This window comes from Globicephala melas, chromosome 11, assembly GCF_963455315.2.
Source record: "Globicephala melas chromosome 11, mGloMel1.2, whole genome shotgun sequence".
Lineage (NCBI taxonomy): Eukaryota > Metazoa > Chordata > Mammalia > Artiodactyla > Delphinidae > Globicephala > Globicephala melas.
This window is the reverse complement of record NC_083324.2, coordinates 31,772,703-31,786,690: the sequence shown is the minus strand read 5'-3', so window position 1 is coordinate 31,786,690 and position 13,988 is coordinate 31,772,703. Positions and strand designations below refer to the sequence as shown.

General features: G+C 36.9%; 1 protein-coding gene across 1 annotated transcript in view; it reads right to left on the bottom strand.

Annotated features, from left to right (window-relative positions):
- DNAH12 (dynein axonemal heavy chain 12) overlaps positions 1-13,988 on the bottom strand; it is a 226,431-nt gene that overhangs the window by 127,568 nt on the left and 84,875 nt on the right. The window contains exons 19-20 of the mRNA XM_060308393.1: positions 1,406-1,591; positions 581-781 (exon numbers count right to left, since the gene is read on the bottom strand). Of these exons, the coding sequence (XP_060164376.1) occupies positions 581-781; positions 1,406-1,591 (387 nt within the window). The remainder of the gene's footprint in view (positions 1-580; positions 782-1,405; positions 1,592-13,988) is intronic.

Below are 13,988 nucleotides of genomic sequence, written 5' to 3'. Positions count from 1 at the left end.
TATTCGTTCTTTCACTTTAATACCATTTCCTTATAGCACCACCGTGTTGAAAATTTATTTCTTCTTTTCTCCTCCATGTTCAACACCATTTTCCTGCCCCACATCCACTAAATAATGACAGCAGATATTCTTTAACTGCTCAGCCAACCATTCTGAACAATTATATTTATTAAAATAACCAGATTGATTTTCTGCCTATAAGAAAAGATATTTTGAAAACTTTATGCTTCTCGGTCAAAGCTTATGTCAATAAAATACTCAATAAAGTGAAAAAAAAAAGAATATAGCATGAAACAGGGTCTAGGCTGTCTACAGTTAGATTAAATGATACAGTTTTCCTTCCAAATCTATCACTGTCATTGGAGAAGATTTTTCTTAATAAAAATATAATTTGTTCTTTTAAAAATCATTACAGTTAATGGCTCATCTGTTCTATATATTTTCACATTAATTTTAAGTTATCTATTTCTATATTTCACCAAAGCTATCCAACAAACTGACTTATTTTCACAAGAGCATATATGTAATAAGATTGCAGTTTTTATAAATGACCAGGAGTTGACTATCATATTTAACATACCTTGATCTCCTTTTCAAATGGTTTGATGAAAGGTGAGCTTCTCATTGTCTGTGTTTTTATAATTTGATCATCAAGGAGAGCCTGAATCTCGTCTACTGAAGAAAGAATACAGACTCCAGTATCACGATATAGACTTATATGAAAAGCAATATCATCCCAAGTTCGCATCATTGTATGCATGGATTTCTCTAATGAAAATTCCTAAATGAGAAAAAGAAGAAAGAATTTGGTGCATTACACAGCAATTTTTGTAAGGTAATCTGCAACTGTCTGTAAGTTAGAAAAGTTTTAAAACAATTAAAAAATTCCTATGGAAAATGACAATGTAGTTTTTAAAAATTCACTTGCTCTGAAAACTACTGCTGTCAGTATTAAAACAGACAGCAGAATGGAAGACCTGATGGATTTTCCCTGAAGTGGCTTTTCTGCAGTCTATAGTCTGAAGATGTTTTCAGTGTATTCTGAGAACACTAGATGGCCTCACTTACTCTGCTAGAATACACACACATCACATGCCACACACACATGCATCTATTTCCATTCTTAATGGAACAATTATATATCAAGACTAGCATATCATCCATGCATATCAGAATGTGGCAGAATTAACAAGAGGTCAAAGGAACCATTTCTACTCTGGATTCAGGACAAGGAAATCATAGAGAAGCAGACACTTTGTGGGGAAAAATAAGAGTGGTCTTCCACCACTTTACCCCATCTCCTCCCACTGCTAGCCAGTACTATACATTCAACCACAACAAAAACTATGATTATATGATGAACAAACTCATCAAATAAAGTATTTCAGTTGATCTTCATATTTACCTTGCTTGCACCCGCACTTATAACTTCAAATTTTTCCAAGTATGGTGTAAGGTTTAATTTTAAAACTTTCCTCATTGTAGTTCCAGAGTCTGGAGTTAAATCATAGCCTACAATTTCTGATAACTGCTTCCAGTGACGTGTTCTCATTCCTGGATTGCATAGGATGGAGACAGTAGGGATGTATTCCTAATGGTGAAAATAGAAACAATAATGAGTCACTCATTTGAATTCCATACACATACACTTGAAATTAGGTAATATACTTAATGAGTCCAATCAAAATCCCAATTAGATTTGGAAGGGGAGAAAAAGTAACAAAATTATTCTAAAGTTCATCTGCACAAATAAACATGTAGAAATAGCCAGGAAAACTATGAGAGTAAGAAAAAGGGGGGATATAAATGTTCTATAAGATATTAAAGTATATTATAAAACTACAGTAATTAAAACTGTCATATTATTATTATGGAAATACAAAGTTAAGTTTATTCTATATATTATATGGAGAAAAATACAGTATAACACAACATAATATAATATATAGTTATAAATACACACACAAAACATAAATGGGAAAAAGCCTGCAACAAAATGCCAAAATGTAACTGTTTGGAAATAAAAATTAAATATTCAGCAAAAACACTTAGTTCATCACTTTTGATACTGACATTAGAACACTTCCTTTAAAATCAGGAACAAGATAAGCATACCCATTATTAATACTTCTAATCAACACTATATTGAGTGTCTCAGCCACTGAGATAATATAAATAAATAAAAGATATGGGGGAGGAGGGGGATCAAGATGCCAGTCGCAAGACCCTGAATTCACCTCCTCCTATGAGCACAGCACCAAATTACAACTACTTTATACAGCAACTATGTATGAGAATGACCTGAAGAGTAGCAGAAAAGATTTTCCACAATGACAGATATAAAGAAGGAGTGACAATAAGATGGGTAGGGGAATGGAGATGCAATCTTGTCAGGAGCCAAACTCTAAGGTTGGTGACACACAAATGAAAAGGACATCACCACTGCAGAGGTCCTCTCCGAGGAGCAAGGGGTCTGAGACCCATGTTGGCCTTCCCATCCTGGAGGTCTTGCACTGGGAAGACAAGCCCCCAGAACGTCTGGCTTTGAAAAACAGTGGGGATTCCATTCAGGAGAGATGGAGGGCTGTAGGAAAAAGACTCCACTCTTAAAGGGCACAGGCAAAATCTCACACGGTCCAAGTCCCAGCAAAAAGGCAGTAGTTTGAAAGTCACCTGTGTCAGACCCACTTGCTGATCTTGGAGAGACTACCAGAGAGGCAGGAGGCCTCTGGGATTCCCCCTGTGGATGGAGATGCTGGTGGCAGCCATTTTGGGGATCTTGTTCTATTTGACTGACTCCAGCACTGGCAAGCACCACTTAGAAATCCTCCCTCTAGCCTATTAGTGCTGGGGGTTTGCCCTGTGCACCAGAGGGCCCACAGCAATTCTGCACCACCAGGCCACATAGTCAAATGCACAGGGATCCTGCCCCACCCACCTGTGGTCCCAAAGAGGGTGCACTGCCCAGCTACACAGTCAGCCTCACCAGGAGACTGCCCTGCCCACCAGGGCACCCACAACAACTGCATGAGTCAGAGCATCACAGCCAGACAGGCCAAGGGCCAGCCCCACCAACCAATATGCCCTCAACAGTTAGCTCTTCCACAACACAGGGAGCATGCAGCATGAATAGAGGACACCCCTGGAGCATAAAGTCTAGTAGCCAGGAGGGAGTGCGCTGCTGAGCTCATAGGATGTCTCCTATATAATGTCACTTCTCCAAGATCAAGAGACATAACAGTCCTATCCAATATATAGAAATAAACATAGGGAATTAGGTAAAATGAGGAGGCAAGAGGAATATGTTCCAAACAAAGGAACAAGACAAAAGCTCAGAAAAATAACTAAATTAAATGCAAATAAGCAATTTACTCAATAAAGAGTTCAAGGTAATAATCATAAAGATGCTCACTGAACTCAGAAGAATGGATGAACACAGAATTTTAACTAAGAGTTAGAAAATATAAAGAAGAACAAATCAGAGCTGAATAATACATTAACTGAAATGAAAAATACACTAGAAGGAATCTACAGCAGATAGAATAATATAGAAGAAAGGATCAGTGATCTGGAGGACAGAGTGGTAGACATAATCCAAGCTGAACAGAAAAAAAGAAAAAAGAATTTTAAAAAATGAGGATAGTTTAAGAGACTTCTGAGACAATATCAGGTGTACTCACTTTCATGTTATAGGGGTCCCAGAAGGGGAAAATTGAGAGAAAGGAGCAGAGAACCTACCTGAGGAAACATTAGCTGAAAACTTCCCTAACCTAGAGAAGGAAACAAACATCCTGCTCTAGGAAGCACAGAGAAGCCCAAACAAGATGAACCTAAACAGGTACCCACTGAGACACATTATAATTAAAATGACAAAAATTAAAGATAAAGAGAGAACCTGAAAAGCAGCAAGAGAAAAGCAACAGTTATGTACTGTATAAGGGAACTCCCATAAAACTATCAGCAGACTTTTCAGCAGGAACTTTGCAGGCCAGAAGGAAGTGGAACAATATATTCAAAATGATGAAAGGAAAAAACTACAACCAAGAATACTTTACCTGGCAAGGTTATCTTTCAGATTTATCTTTATCTCTGAAGGAGAGACAAAGAGTTTTACAGATAAGCAAAAAGCAAAAAGAGTTTATCACCATCAAACAGACCTTACAAGAAGTGTTAAAGGGACTTCTTAAAGGAAAAGGAAGAGGCCACAACCAGAAATTAAAAAATATGAAAGGAAAAATCTCACTGGTAAAGGCAAACATAGAGTAAAAATAGTGGATCAACCACTTATAAATCTAGTAGAAATGTTAAAAGACAAAAGTAGTAAAAATCATCTATATCTACAATAGTAGTTATGGCAAAAATTAAAAGATGTAAAATATGATATCAAAAGCATAAAACATTTGGAGGGTTAGTAAAAATGTAAGGTGTTCAAACTTAAGAAATCAACTTAAAATAGACACCTATTTGTTGTTATATATGAACTTCCTGGTAACCACAAACCAAAAACATATAACAGATACACACAAAAAGAGAGAATCACTGGGGCACTGAAAAACTCAAGTAGAAAATTTAAAAATACCTTGAGACAAATGAAAACATAACATTCCAAAATCTATGGGACACAGTAAAAGCAGTTCTAAGAGGAAAGGTTATAGCAAACAAGCCCACCTCAGGAAATAAGAAAATTCTCAAACAATCTAACCTTACCCTGAAGGAACTAGGAGAAGAAAAACAAACAAAACCCAAAGATAGTAGAAGGAAGGAAATAATAAAGACCAGAGTGGAAATAAATAAAATAGAAACTAAAAAGAAAAGATCAGTGAAACTAGGAGCTGGTACTTTTAAAAGATATACAAAATTGATAAACCTTTAACCAGACTCATTAAGAAAAATAAAAAATAAAAAAGAGGGCCAAATAAATAAAATCAGAAAGAGAAGTTACAACTGACACCATTGAAATACAAAGGATCATAAGAGACTACACAAAAAATTATACACCACTAAAATAAACAACCTAGAAAAAAATTAATAAATTCCTAGAAATGTAAAATCTTCCAAGACTGAATCAGGAAAAAACAGAAAATACAAATAGACTGATTACCAGGAATGAAATTGAATTAATAATAAAAAATGCCTAAAAAACAAAAGTCCAGGCCAGATGGCTTCACAGGTGAATTCTATCAAACAGTTAAAGAAGGACTGCCTTTGCTGAAACTATTCCAAAAAATTTGCTGAGAAAGGAATGCTTCCAAATTCATACTACAAGATCAGCACCACCTGGATACCAAAATCAAAGACAACACAAAAAAAGAAAATTATAGGCAAACATCACTGATAAACATAGATGCAAAAATCCTCAACAAAATATTAGCAAACTGAATTCAACAATTAATTAAAAGAATCATACATCATGATCAAGTGGGATTTATCCCAAGGATGCATAGATGGTTCAATATCTGCAAATCAATCAATGTGATATACCATATTAAAGAATACAAATCATATGATTATCTCAATAGATGCAGAAAAAGCTTTTGACAAAATTTGACATCTTTTTATAATAAAAAGTCTCAACAAAGTGGGTACAGAGGGATCATACCTCAACATATTAAAGGTCATATGACAGGCCCACAGATAACATCATACTCAATGGTGAAGAGCTGAAAACATTTCCTCTAAGTTCAGGAACAAGACAAGGCTGCTCATTCTCACTGCTTTTATTCAATATAGTATTGGAAGTCCTAGCCTCAGCAATCAGACAAGAAAAAGAAATAAAAGGAATCTAAATTGAAACAGAAGGGATAAAACTGTCACTATTTGCAGATGACATGATAATGACATAGAAAATCCTAAACATGCCACCAATAAACTACTAGAACTCATCAATGAATTCAGTAAAGTTACAGGATACCAAATTAACAGAAATAGGTTGCATTTCTATACACTAACAATGAACTATCAGGAAGAGAATTTAAGAAAATAACCCCATTTATGATCATATAAAAAAGAATAAAATCCCTGAGAATAAATCTAATTAAGGAGGTAAAAGAGCTGGATTCATAAAACTACAAGACACTGAGAAAAGAAATTGAAGACAACACAAACAGGTGGAAAGATATACCATGCTCATAGATTTGAAGAATTAATATTGTTTAAATAACTATACCCTCCAAGGCAATCTAGATTTAATGCAATCCCTATCAAAATACCAACAGCATTTTTCACAGAACTAGAACAAATAATTCTAAAATTTGTATGAAGATACAAAAGATCTTGAAGAGCTAAAACAATCTTGAGAAGGAAGAACAAAGGTGAAGGTATCAGCATTTCCCTGGTGGCACAGTGGTTAAGAGTCTGCCTGCCAATGCAGAGGACATGAGTTCAAGCCCTGGTCTAGGAAAATCCCACATGCCATGGAGCAACTAAGCCCATGTGCCACAACTCCTGAAGCCCGCATGCCTAGAGCCTGTGTTCCCCAACAAGAGAAGCCACGGCAATGAGAAGCCCACACACCGCAATGAAGAGTAACCCCTGCTTGCCACAACTAGAGAAAGGCTGCATGCAGTAACGGAGACCAAAAAAAAAAAAAAACGCAGCCAAAAATACAAAAAAAAAAAAAAAAGTTCCCTGATTTCAAACTATACTACAATGATACAGTAATCAAAACAATATTACACTGGCACAAAAACAGACACATAGATCAACGGATCAGGATAGAGAGCCCAGAAAAATAAACCCACACACTTCTGATCAATTAATCTATATTTAATAAGCGACTTGTATCTAGAATATATAAAGAATTTGTACAACTGAATAAAAAGAGGTAAATAACCCAATTTAAAAATGGGCAAAGGATCTGAACACACACTTCTCCATAGAAAACATAGAAATGGCCAATATGCATATGAAAAGATGCTCAGCATCATTAGTTATCAGGTAAATGCAAATCAAAACCACAATGAGACACCTCTTCACACACATTGGGATGGCCATAATCAAAAAGACGGACAGGGCTTCCCTGGTGGTGCAGTGGTTGAGAGTCTGCCTGCCAATGCAGGGGACAAGGGTTCGTGCCCCGGTCCAGAGGGATCCCACATGCCACAGAGTGGCTGGTCCTATAAGCCAGGGCCGCTGAGCCTGCGCATCCAGAGCCTGTGCTCCGCAACGGGAGAGGCCACAACAGTGAGAGGCCCGCGTACCGCAAAAAAAAAAAAAAAAAAAGATAGACAATAACAATTTGGCAAGGATGTGGACAAACTGAAACCCCCATGCATTGCAAGTGGGAACAGTGCAGCCACTTTGGAAGACAGTCTGCAGTTCCTCAAAAAGTTAAACATAGAATTACCATGAGACCCTGCAATGCCACTTCTACATATACACCCAAATCAAGTGAAACACATAAGAACACAAAAATTTTTACATAAGTACTCATAGCAACATTACTCATAATGGCTAAAAAGTAGAAACAACACAAATGTCCATTAAGTGATGAATGGATAAACAAAATGTGGTATATCCATATAATGGAATATTATTTATCAATAAAGACGAATGGGGACTTCCCTGGCAGTCCAGTGGTTCAGACTCCACACTCCCAATGCAGAAAGCCCAGGCTCAATCCCTGATCAGGGAACTAGATCCCACATGCCGCAACTAAGACCTGGTGCAGCCAAATAAATATTAAAAAAAAAAAAAAAGAATGGAGTATGAGGCATATTACCACATGGGTTAACCTTGAAAACATGCTAGGGAGAAAGAAGTCATTCACCAAGACCATATAACAACATGATTCCATTTATATGAAATGTCTAGAATCGATAAATCCATAGAGACAGAAAGTAGATTCATAGGACACCAGGGCCTGGGAGGAGGAGGGAATGGACAGTGACTACTAATGGTCATGGGCTTACTTTTTGGAGTAAGGAAGTTATTCTAAAATTAGATAGTGGTGATGATCACACAACTCTGTGAATATTCTAAGAAACCATGGAACTACATAATTTAAAAGGTGAACTTTTATATGTGAATTATATCTCAATAAATCTATCATTAAAAATTCAAGCCAATAACAAAGAAAAAACAGTAAACTAATGATAAAATAATAAGTACGTAACAATTTTTATTCAGATATGAAAGCAATCAACCGGATAGCCTCGTCCACCAGAGGGCAGACAGCAGAAGCAAGAACTACAATCCTGTAGCCTGTGGAATGAAAACCACATTCACAGAAAGATAGACAAAATGTAAAGGCAGAGGACCATTTACCAGATGAAGGAAAAGATAAAACCCCAGAAAAACAACTAAATGAAGTGGAGATAAGCCACCTTCCAGAAAAAGAATTCAGAATAATGATAGTGAAGATGATCAAGGACCTCGGAAAATGAATGGAGGCAAAGATCGAAAAGATGAAAGAAATGTTTAACAAAGATCTAGAAGAATTAAAGAACAAACACCTACAAGAATTAAAGAACAAACAGAGATGAACAATACAATAACCGAAATGAAAAATGCACTAGAAAGGGGCTTCCCTGTTTGGCACAGTGGTTAAGAATCCGCCTGCCAATGCAGGGGACATAGGTTCGAGCCCTGGTCTGGGAAGATCCCACATGCCATGGAGCAACTAAGCCCATGCACCACAACTACTGAGCCTGCACTCTAGAGCCCACGTGCCAAAACTACTAAAGCCCTCACGCATAGAGCCCATGCTCCGCAAAAAAAGAAGCCACCGCAATGAGAAGGCCGTGCACTGCAATGAAGAGTAGCCCCCGCTCGCCACAACTGGAGAAGGCCCGTGCAGCAATGAAGACCCAACTCAGACAAAAATAAATAAATAAAATAAATATATTTTTTTAAATGCACTAGAAGGAATGAATAGCAGAATAATTGATGCAGAAGAATGGATAAATGACCTGGAAGACAGAATAGTAAATTCAGTGCCATGGAACAGAATAAAGAAGAAAAAATGAAAAGAAATGAAGACAGTCTAAGAGACCTCTGGGACAACATTAAATGCACCAACATTTGCATTATAGGGGTACCAGAAGGAGAAGAGAGAGAGAAAGGACCTGAGAAAATATTTGAAGAGATTATAGTTGAAAACTTCCCTAATATGGTAAAGGAAATAAACACCCAATTCCAGGAAGTGCAGAGAGTCCCAGGCAGGATAAACCCAGGAGAAACATGCTGAGACACATAGTAATCAAACTGACCAAAATGAAAGACAAAGAAAAATTATTAAAAACAAAAAGGGAAAAACAACAAATAACATACAAGGGAACTCCCATAAGGTTAAAACCTGATATCTCAGCAGAAACCCTACAAGCCAGAAGGGAGTGGCATGATATATTTAAAGTGATGAAAGGGAAGAACCTACAACCAAGATTACTATACCCAACAAGGATCTCATTCAGATCCAACAGAGAAATCAAAAGCTTTACAGACAAGCAAAAGCTAAGGGAATTCAGCACCACCAAACCACCTCTGTAACAAATGTTTAAGGAACTTCTCTAAGTGGGAAACACAAGAGAAGCAAAGGACCTACAAAAACAAACCCAAAACAACTAAGAAAATGGTAATAGGAACATACATATCAATAACTTAAATGTGAATGGATTAAATGTTCCAACCAAAAGACACAGGCTCGCTGAATGGATACAAAAAAAAAGATCCGTATATATATGCTCTCTACAAGAGACCCCCTTCAGACCTAGGGACACATACAGACTGAAAGTGAGGGGATGGAAAAAGAAATTCCATGCAAATGGAAATCCAAAGAAAGGTGGAGTAGCAATACTCATATCAGATAAAATAGACTTTAAAATAAAGAATGTTACAAGAGACAAAGAAGGACACTACATAATGATCAAGGGAACAATCAAAGAAGACATAGCAATTATAAATATATATGCACCCAACACAGGAGCACCTCAATACATAAGGCATATGCTAATAGCTATAAAGAGGAAATTGACAGTAACACGATAATAGTGGGGGATTTTAACACCTCACTTACACCAATGGACAGATCATCCAGACAGACAATTAATAAGGAAACACAAGCTTTAAATGACACAACAGACCAGATAGATTGAATTGATATTTATAGGACATTCCATCCAAAAATGGCAGATTACACTTTCTTCTCAAGTGCACATGGATCATTCCCCAAGATAGATCATATCTTGGGTCACATATCAAGCCTTGATAAATCTAAGAAAACTGAAATCATATCAAGCATCTTTTCTGACCACAATACTATGAAATTAGAAATCAACTGCAGGGGAAAAAATGTAAAAAACACAAACACGTGGAGGTTAAACAATACGTTACTAAATAACCAAGAGATCACTGAAGAAATCAAAGAGGAAATCAAAATACCTAGAGACAAATGACAATGAAAACATGACCATCTAAAACCTATGGGATGCAGCAAAAGCAGTTCTAAGAGGGAAGTAAAAAGCAGTTCTAGGAGGGAAGAAACAAGAAAAATCTCAAATAAGCAATGTAACCTTACACCTAAAGGAACTAGAGAAAGAAGAACAAACCAACCCAAAGTAAGTTGAATGAAAGAAATCATAAAGATAAGAGAAGAAATAAATGAAATAGAAACAAAGAAAACAATAGCAAAGATCAACAAAACTAAAAACTGGGTATTTGAGAAGATAAACAAAATTGATAAACCTTTAGCCAGACTCATCAAGAAAAAGAGGGAGAGGACTCAAATCAATAAAATTAGAAATGAAAAAAGAGAAGTTACAACAGACACCGCAGAAATACAAAGCATCCTAAGCATCTACTACAAGCAATTCTATGCCAATAAAATGGACAACCTGGAAAAAATGGACAAATTCTTAGAAAGATATAACCCTCCAAGACTGAACCAGGAAGAAATAGAAAATATGAACAGACCAATCACAAGTAATGAAATTGAAACTGTGATTTAAAATCTTCCAACAAAAAGAAGTCCAGGACCAGATGGCTTCCCAGGTGAATTCTATCGAACATTTAGAAAAGAGCTAACACCCATCCTTCTCAAAGTCTTCCAAAAAATTGCTGAGGAAGGAACACTCCCAAACTCATTCTATGAGGCCACCATCACTCTGATACCAAAACCAGACAAAGATACTACAAAAAAAGAAAATTACAGACCAATATCACTGATGAATATACATGCAAAAATCCTGAACAAAACACTAGCAGACAGAATCCAACAACATATTAAAAGGATCATACACCATGATCAAGTGGGGTTTATCCCAGGGATGCAAGGATTCTTCAATATATGCAAATCAATCTATGTGATAAACCATCTTAACAAATTAAAGGAGAAAAACAATATGATCATTTCAATAGATGCAGAAAAAGCTTTTGACAAAATTCAACACCCATTTATAATAAAACCCCCCTGAAAATAGGCATAGAGGGACCTTACCTCAACATAATAAAGGCCATATATGACAAACCCACAGCCAACATCATTCTCAATGGTGAAAATCTGAAGAAACCATTTCCTTTAAGATCAGGAACAGGACAAGGTTGTCCACTCTCACCAGTATTCTTCAAAATAGTTTTGGAAGTTTTAGCCACAGCAATCAGATAACAAAAATAAATAAAAGGAATCCAAATCGGAAAAGATGATTTAAATCTGCCACTGTTTGCAGATGACATGATACTATACATAGAGAATCCTAAAGATGCTACCAGAAAACTACTAGAGCAAATCAATGTATTTGGTAAGTAGCAGGATACAAAATTAATGCACAGAAACCTCTTGCATTCCTATACACTAATGATGAAAAATCTGAAAGAGAAGTTCAGGAAACACTCCCATTTACCACTACAAGAAAAAGAATAAAATACCTAGGAATAAACCTACCTATGGAGAAAAAAGACCTGTATACAGAAAACTATGACACTGATGAAAGAAATTAAAGATGCTACAAACGGATGGAGAGATATACTGTGTTCTTGGACTGGAAAAATCAACATTGTGAAAATGACTATACTACCCAAAGCAATCTACAGATTCAATGCAATCCCTATCAAACTACCAATGGCATTGTTCACAGAACTGGAACAAAAAACTTCACAATTTGTATGGAAACACAGAAGACCTCAAATAGCCAAAGCAATCTTGAGACAGAAAAATGGAGCTGGAGAAATCAGGCTCCCTGACTTCAGATTATACTACAAAGCTACAGTAAACAAGACAGTATGGTACTGGCACAAAAAGAGAAATATAGATCAGTGGAACACGATAGAAAGCCCAGAGATAAACCCACACACATAAGGTCACCTTACCTTTGATAAAGGAGGCAAGAGTATACAATGGAGGAAAGACAGTCTCTTCAATAAGTGGTGCTGGGAAAACGGGACAGCTACATGTAAAAGAATGAAACTAGAACACTCCCTAACACCATACACAAAAATAAACTCCAAATGGATTAAAGACCTAAATGTAAGGCCAGACATTATCAAACTCTTAGAGGAAAACATAGGCAGAGCACTCTATGACATAAATCATAGCAAGATCCTTTTAGACCACCTCCTAGAGAAATGGAAATAAAAATAAAAATAAACAAATGGGACCTCATGAAACTTAAAAGCTTTTGCACAGCAAAGGAAACCATAAACAAGACGAAAAGACAACCCTCAGAATGGGAGAAAATATTTGCAAATGAAGCAACTTACAGAGGATTAATCTCCAAAATTTACAAGCAGCTCATGCAGCTCAATATCAAAAAAAACAAACAACCCAATACAAAAATGGGCAGAAGACCTAAATAGACATTTCTCCAAAGAAGATATACAGATTGCCAACAAACACATGAAAGAACGCTCAACATCACTAATCATTAGAGAAATGCAAATCAAAACTACAATGAGGTATCACCTCACACCAGTCAGAATGGCCATCATCAAAAATTCGACAAACAATAAATGCTGAAGAGCGTGTGGAGAAAAGGGAACCCTCTTGCACTCTTGGTAGGAATGTAAATTGATACAGCCACTATTGAGAATAGTATGGAGGTTCCTTAAAAAACTCAAAATAGAACTACCATACGACCCAGCAATCCCACTACTGGGCATATACCCTGAAAAAACCATAATTCAAAAAGAGTCATGTACCAAAATGTTCACTGCAGCTCAATTTACAATAGCCATCGACATGGAAGCAACCTAAGTGTCTATCAACAGATGAATGGGTAAAGAAGATGTGGCACATATATACAATGGAATATTACTCAGCCATAAAAAGAAATGAAACTGAGTTATTTGTAGTGAGGTGGATGGACCTAGAGTCTGTCATACAGAGTGATTAAGTCAGAAAGAGAAAAACAAATACCATATGCTAAAACATATATATGGAATCTAGGGGGGAAAAAAGGTTCTGAAGAACCTAGGGGCAGGACAGGAATAAAGATGCAGACGTAGAGAATGGACTTGAAGACTCGGGGAGGGGGAAGGGTAAGCAGGGATGAAGTGAGGGAGTGGCATGGACTTATATATACTACCAAATGTAAAACAGATAGCTAGTGGGAAGCAGCCGCATAGCACAGGGAGATCAGCTCCTCTGTACTTTGTGACCACTTAGAGGGGTGGGATAGGGAGGGTGGGAGGGAGACACAAGAGGGAAGAGATATGGGAATATATGCATATATATAGCTGATTCACTTTGTTATAAAGCAGAAACTAACACACCATTGTAAAGCAATTATACTCCAATAACGATGTTTAAAAAAAGGATCATACACCATGATCAAGTGGGATTTATCCCAGGGATGCAAGGATTCTTCAACATACACAAATCAATGAATGTGATACACCATATTAACAAATTGAAGAATAAAAACCATATATGATCGGGCTTCCCTGGTGGCGCAGTGGTTGAGAGTCCGCCTGCCGATGCAGGGGACACGGGTTCATGCCCCGGTCCGGGAAGATCCCACGGGCCGCGGAGCGGCTGGGCGCGTGAGCCATTGTCGCTA